The sequence below is a fragment of the Schistocerca americana genome, chromosome 3 (genome assembly GCF_021461395.2).
Source record: "Schistocerca americana isolate TAMUIC-IGC-003095 chromosome 3, iqSchAmer2.1, whole genome shotgun sequence".
In the NCBI taxonomy this organism is placed as follows: domain Eukaryota; kingdom Metazoa; phylum Arthropoda; class Insecta; order Orthoptera; family Acrididae; genus Schistocerca; species Schistocerca americana.
In genome coordinates, this window is record NC_060121.1 from 554,142,839 (window position 1) to 554,167,091 (window position 24,253).

Genomic DNA, 24,253 nt, shown 5'->3' on the forward strand with positions numbered 1-24,253 from the left:
CCTGAAAATTATGGACAACTTTGAGAGACTGTACCATGGTAACAGGTAACATTGCAGTAACCCATTGCCCATGTTTCATTTGCATGTGGTTTTTATTTTTAAACTGACTAATAATATCTCACTATGTTGCACTGGTCCATGGTGTCATTGTCGCTATTTGTTCAAGAACATGAACCGATAATCCCATTTCCATAGGTGTTATGCTCGCTCATTGTGCAATACCAACCAGTGGGGGGCTTCTTCATCCAGTTTCTCAAGATTGTAATTTGGTTTCTTAATTTAGGTTTCAAAGCCCTGTTGCGCTTCCTGTCTGCTTACAGAGCTGCTAAGTACCTTATCTCTTCTGTTCTTTACATGAGCACTACTGATTATTTACTTCAGCCATTTTCACAGTAGGTGGCACACAAGAACTGATCACAGCATAAATTGTAAACAATGTCACTGTGGACCAACACAATATAGTGAGATATTAATTTTCAATAATAAAAAGAAAATTGCAACAAAACACAATCAACAGATTTCTCAAATGCAGCCTCTTCCCATGGTACTTTCTCTCAAATTTGTCCATTATTTTCAGGTATTGTCAGCGTGCAACAGAAAATCAAATGTTATTTCCTAAATGCTCGGAAACATGTTCTTTCCAACTATGATTAGTTTAAAATCGGTTATGGAAATCAGACTTTCTAAAAGCAAACTGAATCTGCTGTATTTTTGTAATTTTTATGAAAATCAAGTCTGAACTGATTTTGTAGAAATCTGGAAAGCAGTTCATGGTTCATGAAGGATATTTTATTCTGGAAACCTTTCTGTTGCTATGTAGTTGTGCCAAAGTTTCATGATTATCATGTCTTTTATCAATGAGATATAAGAAGCCAAACTTAAAATGCTCTCTTTTATTTCAAAGCTTTAATAGAAAATGGTCTTTATAAAAGAAGTGCCCTATTTTCACCTTTTCAGAAAAATGAACTTTTTTTTTTTTTGACAAACCTGAGGATCATTCTAAAATAGTAGCTAATTAAATTTTGTATTCCACATCCTTGTGCTACTAACCTATTGCATATTAAGTTTTGTGCTCAGCATGTGTTTGATCTATGAGATATAAGAATCCAAAATTAACATTTTTCTCATACTGAGATTTTTACAGCCAACTGTGATTGAAGTTGTCTAGGATTGCTAGCTCACGCTGGATAATCGAATAAATTTTTGTTTGTTGTTAAAACCATGGCACTTATTAATGAGCCCAGTTTGGAAAGCTTTAGACAACATAGCTTTTTGGAAAATCAGGTCGAAAATACCAGTTTTGATCTTTTTACAAAATCTTCAACTTTGCACTAAATTATTCAGGATTGGGAAGTGGTACATAAATGAAACTTTATATCTGAGAATCTTGTGTTGTTAAGTGACTTTACGCCTAGCATCACATTCAGCATACCTTTAGTCCCTGGGATATAAGAAGCCACACTGTGAAATTTTTTTTACATCAATTTTATCTGGTAGTTTTACCTAAGATTTTCTTGCTGAATATGGTTCGCAATATTCTTTTCATTAACATTCTTAAGAGAACGAATGGAGTTGTACAATATGGCTAAATTTCGTTTCTTTCAACAAAATATTGCCCAAGATACAACAGCTCTTAGTCACCAGAAATTTATGCTCGTTCTCCGTAATATCATGCATGGAGTGAAAATATCTTGGCCAGTATTGCTTCAATGAACGCTAAACTTTGATAATGTTCATTGGGGACACTTATGAATGTTCGCCTGTTATTTCAGTGAAATTTGTTCCGAAATTAGGCAGTTTAACATGGACTGAACCAGTTAGTAGTCCTAGGATGGACACGTGTGTACACGCTGCGTGTGGACACATGAGGAACTGGCCAAAGTTTGCCAACAGCTGAAAATGCTTTCAGCTGTAATGAGCCATCTACTGGCTGCTGCTTCAGGGTGTAGTGGTGGCAGAGAATCTGGCATGTGTGGGATATGTCACGGGCTCTGTTACCAAGGAAGCTTGTAGTACACCCGAAGAGAGGGTTACGACCTTGTAAGGTGAGTGGCAAGTTGTAACGCGTTTGTGCCGCTCGAGGCAGAGGGTCAAGGTGGACACTGGCTGGCCTCGACCAACCAACATGTAAGTGGACAGGTGGCTGCTCCTTCAGCAGAGTCTGAGCAGGCAAAAAGGAGCAAGGAATTGATAGTTATAGGGAGCTCCAATGTTAGGTGTGTTGTCAAGCCCCTTAGAGAAACAGTGTCCACGTCTGGAATGAAGTTCATTGTGCGCTCGGTATGTCTGCCTCAGGGCCTCATCTGAGAAGTGGAGGCAGTGCAGCCTGTGACTATCAAGGGTGCAGGGTGCAGACGTCTGCAAGTTCTGGGTTACGCCAGCACCAATTATGTTGTCACTTGGGTTCTGAGGCCATCCTCAGTTCATATGGGTGACGGGCAGAAATGGTGAAGACTGCTGGCCTCACTCGTGGGATTCAAGCAAAGGTTACAATTTGCAGCATCGTACCTATAGTTGATTGTGGTCCTTTGCTTTGGATACGAGTGGAGGGTGCCAATCAAAGGCTCTGTTGATTCTGTGACAGTCTCGGCTCCATATTTATGGGCATGTGTTAGGGGATGGAGAATTGTAGGACTCCGCTCGATATTTATGGGCCTGTGTTAGGGGATGGAGAATTGTAGGACTCCACTGGATAGGTCAGGAATGCACTAAACAAAGCAAGCACCTACTCAGGTATCACAGTACTTGTGAAGTGCACAAGTTTTTTTATGCTAGACAGTGAGTTGAGGTCCTCTGATGAAAGCTCACCAATTGATATGCAATGAGTGAAATCGGAGAGCATAAAAAGTAAAGACATTTCATGTGTCAAAATTTTAAAGTAAATTCTCACAGTATTCGTAACAAAGCTTCTGAATTGATTGTCCTGCAGAAAAGTTGTTGTGCTCAAATTATTTTTGGAATCAAGTGCTGGCTGAAATCAGAAACAAGAAACTCGGAAATATTTAGTGAGACATGGAATGCATATTAAAAAGACAGATTAGATGCCATAGGAGAGGTCGTGTTCATTGCAGTCGACAAAAATATTATGTCTATGGAAGTAGAAATTAAGTCTGACTGTAAAATTACTCAGATGCATGTAATTGATCTAAATGAAGTAAAGTAAATTATCTGATGCTTTTACTGGCCACTCAATTCTGACTTGACAGTTTTAGAAACATCCAAAGAAAGCCTATGCTTAGAAGTGTGAAAATATCTATGTCATGCAATATTAGTTGGAGGCAACTTTAACCTACTGAGGAAAGATTGTGAAGTCTATGGATTCACTGAAGGTGTTAAGAACAGACAGTCTTGTGAAGTAGTTTTGAATATGTTTTCCAAAAACTGTCTTGAGCAGCTAGTTCAATAGCCTAAAGCAATAAAAATATTTTAGACCTTGTAGTGACAAACTGGCCTGAGCTTACTGATTGTGTCAGTTAGAGATAGGAATGTGATCATCTCATCACAGTGATGATGGTTACTAAATTTAATAAGTCCATCAAGAAGGTCGGCAGAGTATTTTTGCTAGAAAGAGCACATAAACAGGTTTTAGCAGCCAATTTACACAATAAATGGACATCATTTAGTTCCAATATAACAGATATAGAGAAACTGTGAGCAAAGTTTGAGCTGACTGTAAATTGCACTCCAGAAAAGTATAAGCCGAGTAAGTGGATTAAATATGGAAAAGACCTACTGTAGTTTAATAAAAAATGATGACAGGCAAAAGTTAGTAGACATTCATGAATCTGTAAAAAAGATCCGTGTGCGAAGCATACGACAACTTCCATCATCATATCCAAACAAAAGATCTTGTCGAGAACCCGAGAAAATTCTGGTCCTATGTAAAGTCGCCAAGCACGTCAAAGGCTTCTATACAGTTACTCACTGACCAGCCTGGTGTGGCAATAGAAAACAGCAAAAGGAAAGCTGGAGTTTTAAATTTCATGTTTAAGAAATCATTCACATGTGAGGTTTGCACAAACACATCACTGTACAGACTCCCATTTGAAGGACACAGAAGTAAGCATCACTGGCAGTACAGAGAAGCAACTGACAGAGTTAAAAACAAATATGTTGGTGGTTAATGATGGAATCCCAATTTAGTTTTACAAGAGAGTACTCTATGGCACTGGCCCCCTCACTTAGCTTACATTTATTGCGGATCTCTCACCCAGTGCAAAGTTCTAAGTGACTGCAAAAAGGTGCAGGTGTGTTCAAGATCAGTGTATTCAAGAAGAGTAAAAGAACGGACCCGCATAACTGCAGACCAATATTGTTAACACTGGGTTGCTACAGAATTCTTCAACATATTCTGAGTTTGAATATAATCATTGAGACAGTAAAGCTTCTGTCCACAAATCAGCATGGATTTAGAAAGCATTGCTTGTGTCAAACTTGGTATGTCCTTTTCTTGGATGATATCTTGTGAAAAATGGATTCATTAAGTATCTAGTCGTAATGTTGCAAAGTGATAAGAAATGGAACAAGCACGAAAATGCAGTAGTAGGGAAGGTGTACTGTCAAACTTCGGTTTATTGGGAGAATTTTGGAAAAATGTAGTGTATATATAAAGGAGACCGAGTACAGACCACTAGTGCGGCCCATTCTTGAGCACTGCTGACATTTTTGTGATCCTCGCCAGGTTATATTAAAGGAAGACACTGAAGCAATTCAGCAGCGGGCTCCTAGGTTTGTTACGAGTAGGTTCAATCAAAAGGTGAGTATTACAGAGATGCTTCATAGCCTCAAATAGGGATCTGTGGAAGAAGGATGACATTCTTCTTTCAAAATATGGGTGAGAAAATACATCTCATGCAGAGGAACACAATCATTTTCCTCTATTTGCAAGTGGAACAAGAAAGAAATCGACTAGCAACAGTACAAGGTAGCCTCTGATATGCACCATACAATGGCCTGTTTGTAGTATGTATGTACATGTAGATGTAGATATGTACAGTGTTTCGATTTTCAAACATACAATCTGTCTTACTCTGGAAAAAATGCAAGAGAAATGGATACTTACTTTACAATATCAATATTTGCTTTTCATCACTAAAACTAGTATTGCCATTAAGATTGCATTCCTGGGAATCCATATCAAGTGATATAAAAGCACGCAGGAGAAAAGAGTGAAATGTAAAAATGATAAGTTATCAGAAGCTTTCCACACCTCTTGTTTTTTGCTTCCAGTTGTTTATTCAGGTCTTCTTTCTCTCTTTTCATGTTTGCTTCAAGGGCAACAAAATTTTGCTGCATTGTCCTCATCTCCTCACGCGTTTCATCTAAGGTATCTAAAGTTGCCTTGCTTTTGCGTGACAAGTCTTCTGACATTAATGTTATTGCCTTTGTGCGAGCTTCAATTACAGAATCCTTCTCCTTCAAGTTCTCTTGAAGATCAATTATTGTATTTTCCAGTTCAATTATTTTACCATTAAGTTCTGTAATTCTATTGTCTCTCAGAGATATCTGCGAGTGCAGTTCTTGAATCTGATGTTCTGGTGACATTCCTTCTGGTATCTGCAAGAAATAAATAAAGTAAAAATAAATAAATAATACAGACTTGTGAAAACTGCATAAGCACGACCCTGGAAATGTTTTCTCTAAAGATATCTTCCTAGATTTTAGAAATGAATTTTAGTTACTTTGTCAAAATTTATGACACTGATATTTTGTCTTGCCTGAGGTTCTGAACAAAAATGAAAAAGCAAATGAAAAGAAAACGGATAGACATGAAAAGATGCTTACAACACAATTATCAGCTGTTGGCAGCATCTATGACTTGAGCTCAAGAAACAAATTAGTATAGTAAGAATTTATCATTTACTAATTAGTAAGTAAACAGGGGACTCTAAAAGAATGAAATTTAGATTCGATAAGTTTCCAAGTACCATCAATGTTTCAACAAATTTAAAAACTTAAGAAACACGAAATTTTGGGAATATGATTGGCAAGGAAACAAAAAATACTGTTGAAGCACAATTGAGACAAAAGAGGGTACAGAAAAAATGAAAGAAAAACCAAATGCTAGAGAGAAAGAACCAAAGCAAAGGAGCATCTACAACAGAAACTGAAAAAAAAAGGAACAAGCGAAAAGGTGAAACAAATCTGTTTGAAGGACAGAAAGCATGTGAACGTGAGTGTGTACCTGCGAAGCTGGGGAAGGCAACGGGAATTTGAAATCCAATGCCTGGCAATTTTACTTTGCAAAGAGTAGCGTGAAGTGATGAGGTTGAAACCCATGTTTAGCAGACTGTGATACAGCTTAATTATTGTATTCACAAGGATGGTGGGTAATTAATTAAAGAAGTAAGCAAAAAGAATACCAAGCTGTGGTTCTTGGTGCTGGGAGGAAAAAAAAAAAAAAAAAAACAAAACATTTTGTGCTTTTTCACTTGGTTTTAGGTCAAGCTACTATCCACAAGTTGACAAGTTGGTTACATTGTTGTTACAGAAATATACTCAATAAATTTTTCACGAATGATGAGTGAAACTACAACAGGGATCACTAATCTTTTAATATCCACAGATTGCACTATCAAAATCTGAATATCTTGTGGGCTGCATGCTTCCAACTTCACATTTTAAAGGTGTCCAATAAACAGTATTTTTAAATACAAAAAGTGGTTTTGATATAAACACTGTCAGAAAATACCCTAAACTGAAACATGTTTAAGGGAAGAAACATACAAATATTTTTAAAGGACAATTTTATTTAAAAAGAAAAAGCTAAGAACAACATACACAGTCTTTTATAGCTATATGCTAGTGAAATTTATGAGCACAAGTCAGTTTTACTGCAATTTAAGAAAAAAATCTAACACAACATAATGGGTTGGAGAGAAGGTTTGTTCGTAATCTGCAGTAGTTGGCTTCACGATTGCATAATTCTGGAAATACTTCAAGCTAGTGTTACCAAGGCAGTCAAGAAAAGGTCATGTATTTTGGATTCAAGTAAAAATTTAGAAGAATACTAACAAGTTCTGAAATGTATTTACAAAAGGTGATGAATGTGGTTCAACCTGCCACAAATTATTAGTGATGTTTTTGAATTTGATGCATTTCTGATTAAAAGATTGATGCTGCTTTGTTTAGAAACTTTGATTTCAAATATCTTCTCAACAATGCACTTAAAAAGGAAATAAAAAATGACAAAACCTGAGCATTATCAGCACACTACCTACTATCATATTTCTGAGGAACTACGCATTGATTATGAAACAGTCTTAGACCATTCAGATATGATGGTATAGTAACAGCTGAATTTCATATAATCTGATAGTGAATCAAAACTCCATCTGTGAAAAAAAAGCTACAGCAGAATAATTTTCACAGTTTTTGAAACAGTTAGTTATGGATGACAAAATTAGATCATGCACGACAAAGATGTTCATTAAAGTTAGGCGAAGAACTGGCGAAAGAACACTGCTGCTCCACTGTGTGATGGAGTTGTCTTTGAACTATATTTTATTGTACAAGAAACACACAAAATCTTTGCTAGTTTTGTTCCGAATACCATAACCAAAACAATGAATGCTTTATGTGACACTGAATGGTTTCATGGGCTGTATGGGGCCCATGAGCTGTGGGTTGCTGGTCACTGAACTCTACTATGTAGCAATGAAAACAGCTATTGAGGATTATGTGAGCTACACTCAGCTACAGGAGACCGCCTATGTGAAGTCTAGAGTCTAGTCAACAAACCTCTGTTGGCAGTAGGAGCATAACCGTACCACATATTATATCATCCTGTGTTAGCTGAGTGAGTTTCTATTGTCTACTAACTCACCACAATTGCTTGTACAGTGCTTGTGGAAGTAAATCTACATCCTCATCCCCCTCTCTCTGTCCCCCTCCTTCTCCACTTTCTCTATCCATCTCTTCTTCCACCTCTATCAATCATCCCCTACTCCCCCTCCCCACCCCCTACCCCAACGAGAGCTAGTTGGTTCTCACCTCCACATTACTCCTTTCCAGATAATATGTGGCATGTGTACCAAGTATCAAATTTAGTTAAAATCGATTCAGTGTTTTTTTATGTGCAGAATGTATCATAATTAATGGCACAAATGCATACAGTTGAAAGTACACAATACTAGAAGCAAAAATGTCCAGTGAACATGGGCTCTAAAACGCATACCTTACGAGCTACGAGCAGTACTTCATCTTTGATACTGTAAAACAAATCTCTTTTGTTGCACCCTCTTTGTTTCCCACATTTTGGGAGGAGCTAGTACGGACCAAAACAAGAAAAATTATCTAATAATCATGGGCTCTAGATTGCATATCTTACAAGCTATGTGCACTTGTTCAGTAGAAGAGACGTGTGGCATGGGATCAAAGATAAACAAGTATTCATAGCTCTTTAGGTATGCATTTCCATTTAGGAGCACATGTTTATAAGACTTTTTTTTTGCTTGCAGTATCATGTATTTTCAACTGTACACCTTTAGGTCATTAATTATGATACACACTGTCTGTGTGTGGGAGGGGGAGGAGGGGAGGGAGAGAGAGCGAGAGGGGGGGAGGGAGGGAGGGAGGGAGGGAGGGAGGGAGGGAGGGAGAGAGAGAGGGAGGGAGGGAGGGAGGGAGGGAGGGAGGGAGGGAGGGAGGGAGGGAGGGAGGGAGAGAGAGAGAGAGAGAGAGAGAGAGAGAGAGAGAGAGAGAGAGGGAGGGAGAGAGGGAGAGGTTGGGTGCCCGGTGACTTAATGGTAACGTGCCAGACTTATTAAAGTCCAAAGTTCTCAGTCTGATCCAGTTCAGACCTAGGATTTTTATCTGTCACTAATCACTAATTTCACCACTGGCAATGTTTGTTGATGTTAACAGTGCCGAGTTGTACTGTGGTTTGGAATCTACATTAAACTGTAGGTCCTTCTATAACTGGCTGGGTAAGTCAGTTCAAACATCAGAGGAAGGCAACAGCACCACCCTCCAACAGGACCGTTCCTAGCAAAGTATTTTGTGTTCAAAATCAGCAAGGGTGTACCCAGGATTTGAGGTAGTGAGGAAGAGGTGGTGGGGCATCTACGAGGGCAGTTCAATAAGTAATGCAACACATTTTTTTTCTGAAACAGGGGTTGTTTTATTCAGCATTGAAATACACCACGTTATTCCCCAATCTTTTAGCTACACAACACTATTTTTCAACGTAATCTCCATTCAATGCTACGGCCTTACGCCACCTTGAAATGAGGGCCTGTATGCCTGCACGGTACCATTCCACTGGTCGATGTCGGAGCCAACGTCGTACTGCATCAATAACTTCATCATCATCCGCGTAGTGCGTCCCACGGATTGCGTCCTTCATTGGGCCAAACATATAGAAATCCGACGGTGCGAGATCGGGGCTGTAGGGTGCATGAGGAAGAACAGTCCACTGAAGTTTTGTCAGCTCCTCTCGGGTGCGAAGACTTGTGTGAGGTCTTGCGTTGTCATGAAGAAGGAGAAGTTCATTCAGATTTTTGTGCCTACGACCACGCTGAAGTCGTTTCTTCAATTTCTGAAGAGTAGCACAATACGCTTCAGAGTTGATCGTTTGACCATGGGGAAGGACATCGAATAATCCCTTCAGCGTCCCAGAAGACTGTAACCATGACTTTACCGGCTGAGGGTATGGCTTTAAACTTTTTCTTGGTAGGGGAGTGGGTGTGGCGCCACTCCATTGATTGCCGTTTTGTTTCAGGTTCGAAGTGATGAACCCATGTTTCATCGCCTGTAACAATCTTTGACAAGAAATTGTCACCCTCAGCCACATGACGAGCAAGCAATTCCGCACGGATGGTTCTCCTTTGCTCTTTATGGTGTTCGGTTAGACAACGAGGGACCCAGCAGGAACAAACCTTTGAATATACCAACTGGTGAACAATTGTGACAGCACTACCAACAGAGATGTCAAGTTGAGCACTGAGTTGTTTGATGGTGATCCGTCGATCATCTCGAACGAGTGTGTTCGCACGCTCCGCCATTTCAGGAGTCACAGTTGTGCACGGCCGGCCCGCACGCGGGAGATCAGACAGTCTTGCTTGACCTTGCGGCGATGATGACACACGCTTTGCCCAACGACTCACCGTGCTTTTGTCCACTGCCAGATCACCGTAGACATTCTGCAAGCGCCTATGAATATCTGAGATGCCCTGGTTTTCCGCCAAAAGAAACTCGATCACTGCCCGTTGTTTGCAACGCACATCCGTTACAGACGCCATTTTAACAGCTCCGTACAGCGCTGCCACCTGTCGGAAGTCAATGAAACTATACGAGACGAAGCGGAAATGTTTGAAAATATTCCACAAGAAATTTCCGGTTTTTTCAACCAAAATTGGCCGAGAAAAAAAATGTGTTGCATTACTTATTGAACTGCCCTCGTATAATATTAGTTTTGCAGAGAATGGCAAAATAGATTTGAGTTTTCACAACAAACGGTTCTAGGTGCACTTGCTAGTAACCAGTGCCCATTCCATGTTCTACTTTCTTCGAAGTGATACTGAACTGACACACGCTGTCTGTGTGGCAGTGCAGGATAAGATTACACTTTATGAAGGTAACACTTTCTTCTATTAACTGGGGACATTCACAGATGGGTGCATGAAGTAAAAATTAAGACTGCTCTTACTTTTAGCCCTTATCTTTAATTACTGTAGTCCCGGTCTTTTAGTCTGAACTGAGTATATATGCCACAGCTCTAATAAAATAATTTCATTATTGACACAATTGCAGTACAGCAGAGATGGGCAGTGGTGCTGGTATACAGCCGGCCACACTTGACAAGACTCTGAACATAGATAAAGCAGGCAATGCGGGAAACACATGGCATTTGAGAAAAAAAATGCAATTTGCTGGTGACTGGCCCCTGTGATTTGACCTGCTCACCCATCAATCAGGATATTTTATTCAAATTATAGCTGTTGTTACTTTGTTCAGTGTATATATGACTCATTCAAATAAAACAAGAGAAAAAAAGCTGAAAATGAGAACTGGACTAAAGATAAAAAAAAATTACCTTATGAAAACTACACAAACTATTCTTTCCACTTTTACTGGATGTGATATAAATTTTTTCTCACAAAGAATAAACTCAACATCTAGATTAATGTCAACCCAATATGTCACTATGAATTCAGAAAATTATCACATAAAAAAACACTGAAATTAAACTTACTTCAAATGATTGAGTGACCTCTGCAGTAGGAACTGTGTGTGTTAAGGAAGCAGCTGCTAATAACCTAGTGTTAAATTCTCCTTTCAGTTCTTGAATAGTCTGTTCTCTCTCTTCCAACTGTGATCGTAAGTGTTCAACCATCTCCTCAATACCACGCTTATTTTTTGTAACTTCCTTGTTTCGCTGCTCACATTTTATTCTGCAACAAGTAGTTGGATAAAGACTACAGTTCATAAAGTTCACATGAGATCACAAATATAACGAGTAGCCACTGAATTATTATAAGATACCAAACAGTAAATATAGCAGAGTGGAAACATGACTTACTACTGCAACTCACAATAGTGTAAAACAACAGCATGAGCATCTGAGTGAGATAGAGAAATTAAATGATTTTTTGGAATTTAATAAAAATGTATCATGTGGGTATGAAGAGTTGATGTCAATATCTCGCAAACAATGCCATTTTTAGAGTGTTAGTGAACTGCTGTTGGTCAAGTGTTTTAAAACTGCTGTCTATACAGAAAGACAATCAAAAAGCAATACAAGTGTGGAAAACAAGGAAAGGTCAATTGCTCATACAAGTGTCAGGCTGGTGACTAATTCAAAGCAACAAACGCAGTATTGATGGATTCATCATTGAAACAGTTAATCTAGTGCAACGAGTATACCCGTGAGATGTTGTTGGTTGAAGAAAACAGCTACAGGTCTGACAAACCATTTTTTTATACTTTATTATCAGTTGGTTTGTATATGTTTAATATTCCATCTTTGCAGAGATGATAGGCTTTTCCCAGTTTCATAAACCCCATGATCCTTTGATGGCCAGACACTTTGACATTATTAGTTCTCCAAGTTATCTGCAGGAAATAGGTTGTAGTTTAATGTGTCATCCTATGGTGCATTTCTGATATCTGTGATGACCTCTATCTTGTTGATGGTTATCTTCAACTCAAGCTTAACTGCTATGTGGTCGAGGGAGGAGAGTTGGATGCTAAGAGTCTGGGATTGTGCAGACTACGGAATTGACTTTATTTATAATTATTTATTTACATTATATTTATCCATACGGTAAGTCTCCCCTGACCTGCAGTTCTGGGTGACTTTCCCAAAATCTACCCCTTTCCTTAGACCTCTCCAGTCCTTTTCCTTCACCCTTCTTCCTTCCTTTGCAACCCTTCTGCCTGAAGAAGGAGCCACTAGTTCCGAAAGCTTGCCCACCACAACAGTCTTTTATGTGTGTGTTCTGCTGCCTCTTTGGTGAGTAGATTTTTTATCTATTCAATTAAATAATTTTATCAATAATTGACTGTTTTTGTCATTTTATTTGTTTACATTGCCTGACGAAAAGAGTGAAGCAACCAGGAGACGTGGTTGGATTTCAATGTGACTTCATACACATTCACATCATTGGCAGGTATGTATGATTAGATCTGCAATCCTTTGTGACAGGCAGAACAGCCACCAGAGTGGATTAGTGTTGCTACCAGGCCTGGTGGCGTATATAAGGAGCATGAACAGTATCCGGCATTGAGTGATCATTGTGAAGGACATTGAAGTGTTGCATACTCATGTGAAACAATGTTATCAGCACTTAACAGCTTTTGAAAGAGGCATCACTTTTGGTCCCATTTGGCCAGCTGGTTGAATCATGCAATGTACAGATTTGTGGGGCATTAAGATGTGACCCTATCCCAGTGTTGAACTCCATGAGAAGCTGAGGGCAGGTGTACTCGTCATTAAGGTTCTAGTTGACTACATCTGACCTCACAAGGAAGGATCATATTATTATGCACCAAGACATCATAGCCCCTTCACATCTGTGCCAGCCATCTGATAACAAGTACTGGACTACCTGTAACATTCTGTGGCATCCTAAACCACTGGTCTGAGACTAAAAGAAGCCGGGCTATGGAATTACCATCCCTTGCATATCCTGCTATTACAACACAAATGGCTGTTTTTGGAGTGGTGCCATGACTGGGAAGCATCAACTGCTGATGAATGGTGTTGCAGTTGGATGAGTGATGATTGCAGTTCTGCACTACCCCAGATGACTACCAAGGACAAGAATGACGGTGACCTGGTGAGGGGTCCCATTCTTCCAATGAGAGGCACAGTGATGTTATCCCTGGCATCAAGGTATGTAGAGCCAGCTGGTATTACTTCCAGTCATGGCTGGTAGCGATTTAGGGAACTCTGACAGCACAATGGTGTGCGACAGATATCATGCGTCTGCATGTGTTACCTCTCACGGAATAGTGTTAAGGGGCCATTTTTCAAAAGGACAATGCTATTTCACACATGGCATGTGTCTCTATGAACTGTCTGCATGATGTTGAGATACTCCTGTGGACTGCAAGATTCCAAGATTTGTTTCCAATAGAACATGTGTGGGAGGACCAGCTCAGATGTCAATTCCATCCCATTACCAGTACTCAGGATAAGATAAAATGACTTCAGGAAACCATTCCCATCTGAAACAGTGATTTTATCCAGGCCAGATGGGGTGCAATGTCATACTGATAAGTGGGCCAAAGTGCCAAGTTCTTTGTAAATGAGTCTCAATAATGTTAATCACTGAAATAACATCACATACACAATCAAACTGTGACGTTTCACCTCTTTCCTCCTCCCTTTCTGCTCCCCCTCTTTTTGGTCAGGCAGTCTCTCTCTCTCTCTCTCTCTCTCTCTCTCTCCCCTCCCCCTTTTTACAGCTTTAATCTTAATTCTTGATTGCTCTATTCCAGTTTTCATCCTCTTCCCCTCAATCCATATATACTTCTCACATTATTCTTGTATCAACTCTGGACAGAAGCCAATATGTTGGCTATTATGTACTACACTCATGCTCATAAATTAAGGATAATTGCAGAATGTGGTGAGACTACACAAAACTGGCACTGATAGCATAGGCACTGGATCAGGTGGTTGACCAGCAGCTGGGATATCGCCTCCCATTCTTGCACCAGTGCCTGTCGGAGCTCCTGAAGTGTCGTAGGGGTTTGAAGACGTACAGCGATACATCAACCGAGAACATCTCAGACGTGCTCGATGGGGTTTAGGTCTGGAGAATAGGCAGGCCACTCAATTCGCCTGATATCTTCTGTTTCAAGGTACTCCTCCACGATGGCAGCTCGGTGGGGCTGTGCGCTATCATCCATCCCGATACACCTGACCTGCTACAGTTACTCTGTCAAATACACGCAGGGGTGTACATGCACCAATCATAATCCCACCCCACACCATCAAACCACGACCTCCATACAGGTCCCTTTCAAGGACATTAAGGGGTTGGTATCTGGTTCCTGGTTCACACCAGATGAAAACCCGGTGAGAATCATTGTTCGGACTATACCTGGATTCGTCTGTGAACATAACCTGGGACCACTGTTCCAATGACCATGGACTGTGTCCTTGACACCAGCCTTTATGGGCTCTCCTGTGACCAGGGGTCAGTGGAATGCACCTTGCAGGTCTCTGGGTGAATAAACCATGTCTGTTCAGTTGTCTGTAGACTGTGTGTCTGGAGACAACTGTTCCAGTGGCTGCAGTAAGGTCCTGAGCAAGGCTACCTGCAGTACTCCATGGCCGTCTGCAGGCACTGACGGTGAGATATCGGTCTTCTTGTGGTGTTGTACACTGTGGACGTCCCGTACTGTAGCCCCTGGACACGTTTCCTGTCTGCTGGAATCATTGCCATAATCTTGAGCTCACACTTTGTGGCACATGGAGGGCCCGTGCTACAACCTGTTGCGTTTGACCAGCCTCCAGTCACCCTAATGTTCTGCCCCTCATAACGTCATGAATGTATGTTCTTTGAGCCATTTTCAACACACAGTTACCATTAGCACGTCTGAAAACATCTGCACACTTACTAGCTGCACCATACTCTGGCATACACCAACACAACTCTGCATATGTAGACTGCTGCCAGCGCCACCGTGCGACAACCGTAGGTCAAATTCACCGCATGGTCATACCCCGAGGTGATTTAAACCTGCAAACCACCCCCCAGAGCATTGTTTCACCATGTATCAGTATTATCCTTAATTTATGAGCATGGACTCTTACACTGAAGCTTCCCTGCCTTTCCCCCTTGATCTTCGTCTTCCCTCATTGCCACAACAGGTGGGTCTGAGTGAATGGCTCCCCCCCCCCCCCCCCCCCAACTTTTCCAAATTATCTTTCTTTCCTAACTAACAGTTTTGAAAGCTAGGAATAATTTTTTTCCCCACTTATTATGTGTCTGTCGGCATTCTTGGAATTACGGCTCTGGTGGGTAAAGTACTGTCTCCTTGTAATTTAATACACTGTTACCTCAGAATACATGTATTTGATTCTGAAAGTACAGAATGAATGGGAGACTTCAAAGAATGGTTGCCACCCCAATCTACAATAAAAGTCACTTAAAATTTTTGGGAAAAAGCAGCAAATGTGGTTTTTTTTCTTTCATGTTTTTAAACAAGTCATATCTTGAAATTATGTTATGAGTGATGTTCACCTATTTATCACACCATTCTCTTCCCAGTCTGAGAAGTTTTCTGGATCAGGAAGTATGACTGTTCTAAAATTATACCCAGTGAGGTGCTGCAATAATTAAGGCACTGAATTAGCTTTTCGGTTCAAATTACCATTTAGTCATTCAGATTTATGTTTTCCATGATTTCCCTCACCTGATTAAAGAAAATGTAGGGGATCTGGAATGAGTAACAGTGCATATTAACAAGCAACTTCTATAGACATCATCGGTACACCAAATCAATGACAAACTATCACTCTGCTATTTGTGCTTAAACCAGTAGACAGAGTGAGTAATAAGGTATGTTTTTAATTTTCTTTTGAATTTGTTGGAATTATCAACTTCTTGTTCTACTTTAGATGGAAGCTTGCTTAACATCTTTGCACCACATTACATATTTCCACTCTGAACCCTAGAACAAGATAGCAATTCTAAGATCCTTAAAGGAACCTCTGCAAAATGAACAACCTACCGTACACAATGTTCTTACTGCTTGCTTCTGCCAAAGAAATACTTTATTTATTGCAGATGCATTGACACAATAACAAGGAATGAGAATATACAAAATAACGTAACACCTTTGTCTTTAGGTCATCACAGTGAGAGAGATAAGCCTGAGAACAAAGATGTTGATCTGAGCTCGATTAGTGTATCTGTAGAGTGAGTTCATTACAGCTTGTTATCTCGCTGGACTGGAGGAATTTAGCACATAACATTTAATTTAGTATATGTATACACATTAATGTCAGGCTGTGACACTGAAATGTCTCATTTGAGACTGCATAATATGAATTTTTGTATGAGGAAGACCTAAACTGTTAGCTGTGAACCCGTTACAGTACTGCTCAACTACCGTCTAGCAGTGTAAGGTTGAATTTGGAGATTTGGTTAGAACATTTGTGTAATCAACAAACGTTAAAATTTGCCAGACATTTCAGCAAAATAAGTGGCTAGTGCTGTCAAAAATTCTTCCTACTTCACTGGTGGTGGCAGATTAGAGTCAAGGCTGCAGTCAGTGGTTATAGATGTACTTGCTGCACCAATGTCCGAAGGCCTTTCCCTGGTCATTACCACAGCAGTTTTCCCCTTATTACCTGCAACGATCATTTGCTGGAGGGTGGGAATGCTAGCCCTATTTATCTGGAGATTTTCCTCTTTATAGTTGAAGCTATGTTGTGCCTGTGAATTTTGATGGCTTCCTTGTACAAACGTGCATGGCTGTTCTCCACTGTGAGAATCTGCATTTAAGTAAGTTTTATTGCACGTTTGGTCCAGACAGCGCATGATATACCATGGATGATTTCTCTCTCTGTCAAAACCTGCAATGCTGGTTATATTAAATGACCCAGTCACTGATGGATGATTCAGTCATTCCAACATAGGCTTTTCCGCATGTACATGGTACGCATTATACTTTTGACACTGCAATTGTGTCCTATTTGTTCTCTGCCAAGCTAAGACACTTCTACCTTGGTTTGTGTACACTTTTATACAGTGTTTATTCTGTCCACCACTCTGCAGATGTATGGTAGAAATGTGCTGGACTACATTTTGTTTCTAGATGTGTCACACTGGCAAGTGTTTGGTAGTTTAATATTTCTCATATCCCTGGTGGAATAACAATTCTTCCTCGGAATGCATACCAAGTGTTGAATGTCAACCCTGCAGGACTATGGCTCACATATTCATCTCATGTACATTACAAGCATGCTAACCATACCTCTTTTCTGGCTTGTGTGATGATTTGAAAGTTTATGCAGGTATTGATCCACATATTTTGGTTTCTGACACATGCTGGGGCGCAGGTTCTTACCTTTCCTCATAACCAGCACATCCAGAAAGGAGAGCCATTAATCCTTCTCTACCTCCATAGTAAATTCAACTATGGGACGGAGACTCTCCAAATGACTTAACAAGTCACTTAGACATTCCTTACCAAATCTCCATATGACAAAGGTGTGGAGGTAGAAAAGGCTCAAGAGTTAGTCTCGCTCCTGAAGCTCAGTCTGACAAAGTGAACCTCTGCTTTCTCTTATAGAAGTGAGACACTACCCTTGCAAATGGTATCCAATTAATTTCGTAACACTTTAGTTTGCCTAGTGGAATTTTGTTGTCAACACAATCAAAAGTTTTAGTAAGGTCTCAGAATACACCAACCAGAGAATTTTTTTGCTTAGTAACTCAGGAATTTATAAAATCTTGTGTGGCTATATCTGGGGGAAATTAGTGAATCCTTTCTGAAAGCCACTCTGAGAGACAATAAAAAAGCTCTGGACCTAGTGTCAATGGTATGTTAAGAACATAATCTTCCTTCTGGGATAGTTGCTTGTCTCATTAGAATTTCCATATTCAGCGAGCACAGACACTTGATATATGATCAAACTCTTGTAAATTCTTGTTGTTATGTATAAATATACAATTTAAAAACTTTAGTTAATGATTATTGACGATTGTGTCATATTTACTAAATGAACACTGTAGAAACACAGGAAAGTACAAGAAAGATTAAGAAATTTATTACTCTGTATTGACATGCAAACAAATGCACTTCTATCCACAGAGTACAGATTATTGTCACATTTAACCCATAATCAAGTCCAAATCCAAAAACATGGTGGTCAATGAAATCCAACACTCAGTATTAAAAAAACTACATTTTTGACTGACACTAGCTAGTACCCAGTGCTGCCCAGGTATATACAGGGCTATTACAAATGATTGAAGAGATTTCATAAATTCACTGTAGCTCCATTCATTGACATATGGTCACGACACACTACAGATACGTAGAAAAACTCATAAAGTTTTGTTCGGCTGAAGCCGCACTTCAGGTTTCTGCCACCAGAGCGCTCGAGAGCGCAGTGAGACAAAATGGCGACAGGAACCGAGAAAGTGTATGTAGTGCTTGAAATGCACTCACATCAGTCAGTCATAACAGTGCAACGACAGTTCAGGACGAAGTTCAACAAAGATCCACCCATTGCTAACTCCATTCGGCGATGGTATGCGCAGTTTAAAGCTTCTGGACACCTCTGTAAGGGGAAATCAACGGGTCGGCCTGCAGTGAGCGAAGAACGCGTGCGGGCAAGTTTCACGTGTAGCCCACGGAAGTCGACAAATAAAGCAAGCAGCCGACGGTTTGGAAAATCTTACGGAAAAGGCTAAAGCAGAAGCCTTACCGTTTACAATTGCTACAAGCCCTGACACCCGATGACAAAGTCAAATGCTTTGAATTTTCGGCGCGGTTGCAACAGCTCATGGAAGAGGATGCGTTCAGTGCGAAACTTGTTTTCAGTGATGAAGCAACATTTTTTCTTAATGGTGAAGTGAACAGACACAATGTGCGAATCTGGGCGGTAGAGAATCCTCAAGCATTCATGCAGTAAATTCGCAATTCACCAAAAGTTAACGTGTTTTGTGCAATCTCACGGTTTAAAGTTTACCGCCCCTTTTCTTCTGCGAAAAAAACGTTACAGGACACGTGTATCTGGACATGCTGGAAAATTGGCTCATGCCACAACTGGAGACCGACAGTGCCGACTTCATGTTTCAACTGGATGGTGCTCCACCGCACTTCCATCATGATGTTCGGCATTTCTTAAACAGGAGATTGGAAAACCGATGGATTGGTCGTGGTGGAGATCATGATCAGCAATTCATGTCATGGCCTCCACTATCTCCCGACTTAACTCCATGCGATTTCTTTCTGTGGGGTTATGTGAAAGATTCAGTGTTTAAACCTCCTCTACCAAGAAACGTGCCAGAACTGCGAGCTCGCATCAACGATGCTTTCGAACTCATTGATGGGGACATGCTGCGCCGAGTGTGGGAGGAACTTGATTATCGGCTTGATGTCTGCCGAATCACTAAAGGGGCACATATCGAACATTTGTGAATGCCTAAAAAAACTTTTTGAGTTTTTGTATGTGTGTGCAAAGCATTGTGAAAATATCTCAAATAATAAAGTTATTGTAGAGCTGTGAAATCGCTTCAATCATTTGTAATAACCCTGTATTTATTTCAAATCTATTAATCCATCTCCTCCTTCCCCATCCCTCTGTCTACCTCCTCTGCCTCTCTCTCTCTGTCCATCTCCTCCTGCCCCCCCCCCCTCCCCCCCCCCCCTCTCTCTCTCTGTCTCTCTGTCTGTGTGTGTGTGTATCCATCTTTTCCTTTTTACTCTCTCTCCTCCTCTTTCCTATCTCTGTACATCTCCTTTCCCTGTCCATCTCCTTCACCTCTTCTCCCTGTCTATCTCCCTCTCTATCCTTTTTCTGTCCACCTCATCCTCCTCCTCCCCCTCCATCTCCTCCTCCACCCTTTCTCTGTACACTTCTACCTTGCCCTCTCTCTGTCCATCTCCTCCTCCCCGTTCTCTGTCCACAATATCTCTGTCCACAATATCACTGTCCCCCCCCCCCCCCCCCCCCAATAAGAGGTTGCTGACTTTTACCCCCACAGTATTTCTTTCAAAGTAGTAAGATGGCCTTGCCCACATATACACGCCTCATGTATTTAGCATATTTCTACACGTATTTCACCTGCATCTCTAACGAATTTCACCTTGCAGTTTCATTTTCACTCAGCTCAATGTTTATGAAGTTATATCTCCTTCACTATGTATCATACAATGATATAATTCTGTAGGTACATTCAGCAGCATATGTGGCTACTGTTGGCGAGGTGTTGCAAAAGGAATTAGTAGCAAAGAAGTAATAAATTTAAATGTCACACTCGATGCAGCAGTTTTTAATGTATCTCAGTGGTTATGACATCACATCTCCTAAACTATGTATCATACAATGATATAATTTTGCAACTACATTCAGTGGTATATGTGAATACTATCTGCAAAATGTGTTTCACTGCATGAAAAGTGAAAATGTAATAAACGCTAATCTGTTTTCCTTTCATCATCTATATGAGTTATCAGTGAGAAAAAGTTTTTTAAAGGTTTAAAATTATGTGTAAAGTTCATTGCGAGTCACTAAGTGCTCTCTTTGTCAAATACTGGACGAATTAAGTCTGGCTATTCATACGTCATGTACTATACTTCTTTTTCACCACCACCCCTTTGATACAAGGTGGTTCTTAACCCCACATCAGTTCTTTCCAGACAAGAAATGATACACGTACCAAGTTTCGTTGAAATCAGTCAAGTGGTTTCGAAAGATGTGGAACATACACATGTGCTTGCAAACATTTTTATAATATACTTTGTATAGACTATACTATAAGATATAGTATACTACTATAATATCTACGACTATAGTAGTATCTACTATACTACTAGTATTTACTACAGGTAGACATAGTATCTACCATGAGTTGAATAATATGTGTAGACATAGTATCTACTAAGATTATAGAAGTTGAGAAGTGGAAGATGACTCTTAGGTGTTAGAGGAGGTGCTAAGAAGTTAGAGGGAAGTGTAAAATAGATTTTACTTTTACCAGGAAATATTTAATTATAGTGTACATAAAGATGTATACTTGGGCAATGAACCATGAGGCCTACTCATACAGGATAAGGGAGACGTACCAAGCATTTACTAAGGATGTAGGGCAGGCGTACCTACAAAGAGATAGGACAACCTATGGCCAGATCCTATTTGCAGTTCCACAGTAGCTTCCTCCACCACGTTGTCTGTAGTAGTGGAGGAACAAGATTCTTCACAGACGGAACTGAGCTCTTCATCCAGGATTGGTTTGGCTACTCCAAAGCACAAACTTTTAGGAACAATTTTTGGCTGCTCATGACAATTAGTGATCTAAAATTCTCCTTGACCACCTACAATGCTTATGATCGTTGCCATTGTGTAGATTTCTTTTGGAAAGCTGAGTAGCTTTCGCAATGGACAAAAGCTTCACAGTTTAAATAAGCAGCTCGACTGATGACGAACTTGTCTCATTGATGACGGTGTCTTCAAAGGCAAACAACTGCTCAGAGCAATCTTTGTTACGTTGTTGGAATAGCTTTGACAATCTGGACTCTGGTCTTCTGAATTCTATGACTTCTTTTGATAACTGCAAGAAGTCCCATCTGAGAATAACATCTTGACTACATTCTGTTAAAATGAAAAAATTCAAGGGCTATGTTCCATATATTGATAGTTATTCTTGAAATACATGTTCCTGTTGGCTGGACTTACTTCCCATTTGCGACCTTCAGCACAACTGCTTTCATACAGCAGAAAACATTCTTCTTTACTTGGCAACAATAAGCACCCCATATTACAAGAAAAGGAAGCTTCTGAGTTGACTAGCAACTGGACAGTTTGGCTGTCAATGATGATGTCAAAGAGATTTCCTGACATCTTGGTGACTGTCATCTATTGAGCATATGAATCTGTGATGGCCTCACGACCATTTAGTTTTGCTGAAGTCATTGGCTTGGAAGGTGACTGGTACTACCATGTGGCTACGGAGAATGGCAATGGCACGTTGAGGAGTAATCTCATGTAGGGTGCAGCGATGGACTTTGTTCCACAGGTCGACTGTAATCTTCTGCAACTGACTGGCAAGAGGAGAAGTGTTGTGATAATTAATGCCTGGCAGTATAGTAGTCTTCAAAAACTAGCCTTCTTTCTCTGCAGTAGTGAACGTGTCCAGGGTATTCACAGTAGAAACACACCAGATTGTTGTCCCCTGTTCTCCAAGTGTGTTCTTCTACGTGTTCTACACTGAGCTGAGAAAAGTCATACGATAGTGACATGCACACATACATATGGTGGCAGAATCATGTACACAAGACATAAAAGGGCAGTGCACTGGCTGAGCTGTCATTTATACTCAATTGATTCATATGAAAAGATTACCGACGCGATTACCGTATTTACTTGAATCTAAGCTGCACCTGAAAAATGAGACTCGAAATAAAGGAAAAAAAAATTTCCCGAATCTAAGCCACACCTGAAATTTGCGACTCGAAATTCAAGGGGAGAGAAAAGTTTTAGGCCGCACCTCCATATCGAAACAAAGTTGGTCCATTGTAATATGAGACACAATTTATGTCGAATGAATGACGATACAGCGACAGTAGTTTGGTTCGAGTCGTAAACTTAGCAGTTAAGCTTTACCAGGTAGCCATTGCTATGCATCAGGCACTCCGTCCGTATTTATACGAGTACCCTCCCTCTTTTTGACGTGCTCCGTCTGGTTTGAATCGATTGCTTATTTTGCTTTGATCTGATAAGTGCCGTTTTCTTTGTTATAGGTGTTCACGTCACTCTAAGCTGAAAATGCATTACTGTACTGTGTCATGCATTGTTTGTCGCATTCTGATAGTGCGTGTTTACGGCCTGTTGCCGCTCGTGGCACGGCCTGCTTTTGTGCGCACTACCACCGCTTACAAATTTTAAAAAAAGGGGAGAGGAATTGTCTCGTTAGCGAAACAATGGCAAGAGACTGCTATTTGTTGTTACTTACACTGCTGCTTTCTTTGATAATGATCAACAAGAACCAAATAATAGACTGTGTATGATAGAACATGATCTGAACGAGAGTTAGGTGAAAATTTTTCTCCATTTGAAAATCTTTGCGGCTGCTTCTTTAGTACATCAAATTCTGACCAGAAATTAGAGTCATCTTAGATTTAAAAATCTAGTCAGTTGCCGTGCTTCATTTCTGACTGTATCACTATTACGCATAAGAATAATATGAATATAAACATGATACAATACGTATATTCTTCCGCGTTTGCTATTGTCTCACTCTAGTTTCGTAGTTTATTACGCAGACAGGATTTAAATGAGATAGCAGCAAATGCGAAAGAATACATGGCAAAATCTTTATATTCGTATTATTCTTACGGTGGAGAGAATACTGCATGTGATTCACATTTCATCAGGTTCCTATTAGCAACCATCTCTTCTCACAGGTAGGAAAAAATTCAGAACGTAGAGTTGGCCATATTGACATACATCCTAAACAGTCTTGCCAGTCGGATTTTTGTAGTACACTGAAAATCTGCTACATTTGAAGATGAACAATATGGAATTTGTATTTACTTCGTTGGATAATGTATGAAAATGCAGTGGTCGAAACTCGGGGCGGAGAAAAAAAAGCTCGTCTTCCACCTTTCTTTTTTTTTTTTTTAAATTTATTTACTGATGCAGAGGTTTTGGCGCCAGTATTTATCTTTGTGCCTACAAAGCATGCCTGTGTAGCGCTACATATATTCGACAGCAGAAGTTAGTTGTAGCGGCACCTACCAACATTTTTCAGAACTTCCGCTTGCTTTGCACTCGATTCTAAGCCGCAGGCAGTTTTTTGGATTACAAAAACCGGAAAAAAGTGCGGCTTAGATTCGAGTAAATACGGTATGGTCGAACAACAGAAATTAACAGATTTTGAAGGTGGGATGGTAGTTGGCGCTAGATACATGGGATATTTCATTTTGGAAATCACTAGATAATTCAATATTCCAAAATCTACAGTTTCAAGAGTGTGCCAAGAATACCACATTTCAGGCATTATCGCTCACCATGGATAACACACTTAATGGCCAAGAGCAGTAGTCTTTGTGTATAGTTGTC

General features: G+C 40.1%; 1 protein-coding gene across 2 annotated transcripts in view; it reads right to left on the reverse strand.

Annotated features, from left to right (window-relative positions):
- Positions 1 to 24,253, reverse strand: part of LOC124605205 (protein lava lamp-like) — a 157,355-nt gene that overhangs the window by 100,293 nt on the left and 32,809 nt on the right. For both annotated transcript variants that reach the window (XM_047136744.1, XM_047136743.1), the window contains exons 4-5: positions 11,195 to 11,393; positions 5,210 to 5,556 (exon numbers count right to left, since the gene is read on the reverse strand). In XM_047136744.1, coding sequence (XP_046992700.1) covers positions 5,210 to 5,556; positions 11,195 to 11,393 — 546 coding nt within the window. The remainder of the gene's footprint in view (positions 1 to 5,209; positions 5,557 to 11,194; positions 11,394 to 24,253) is intronic.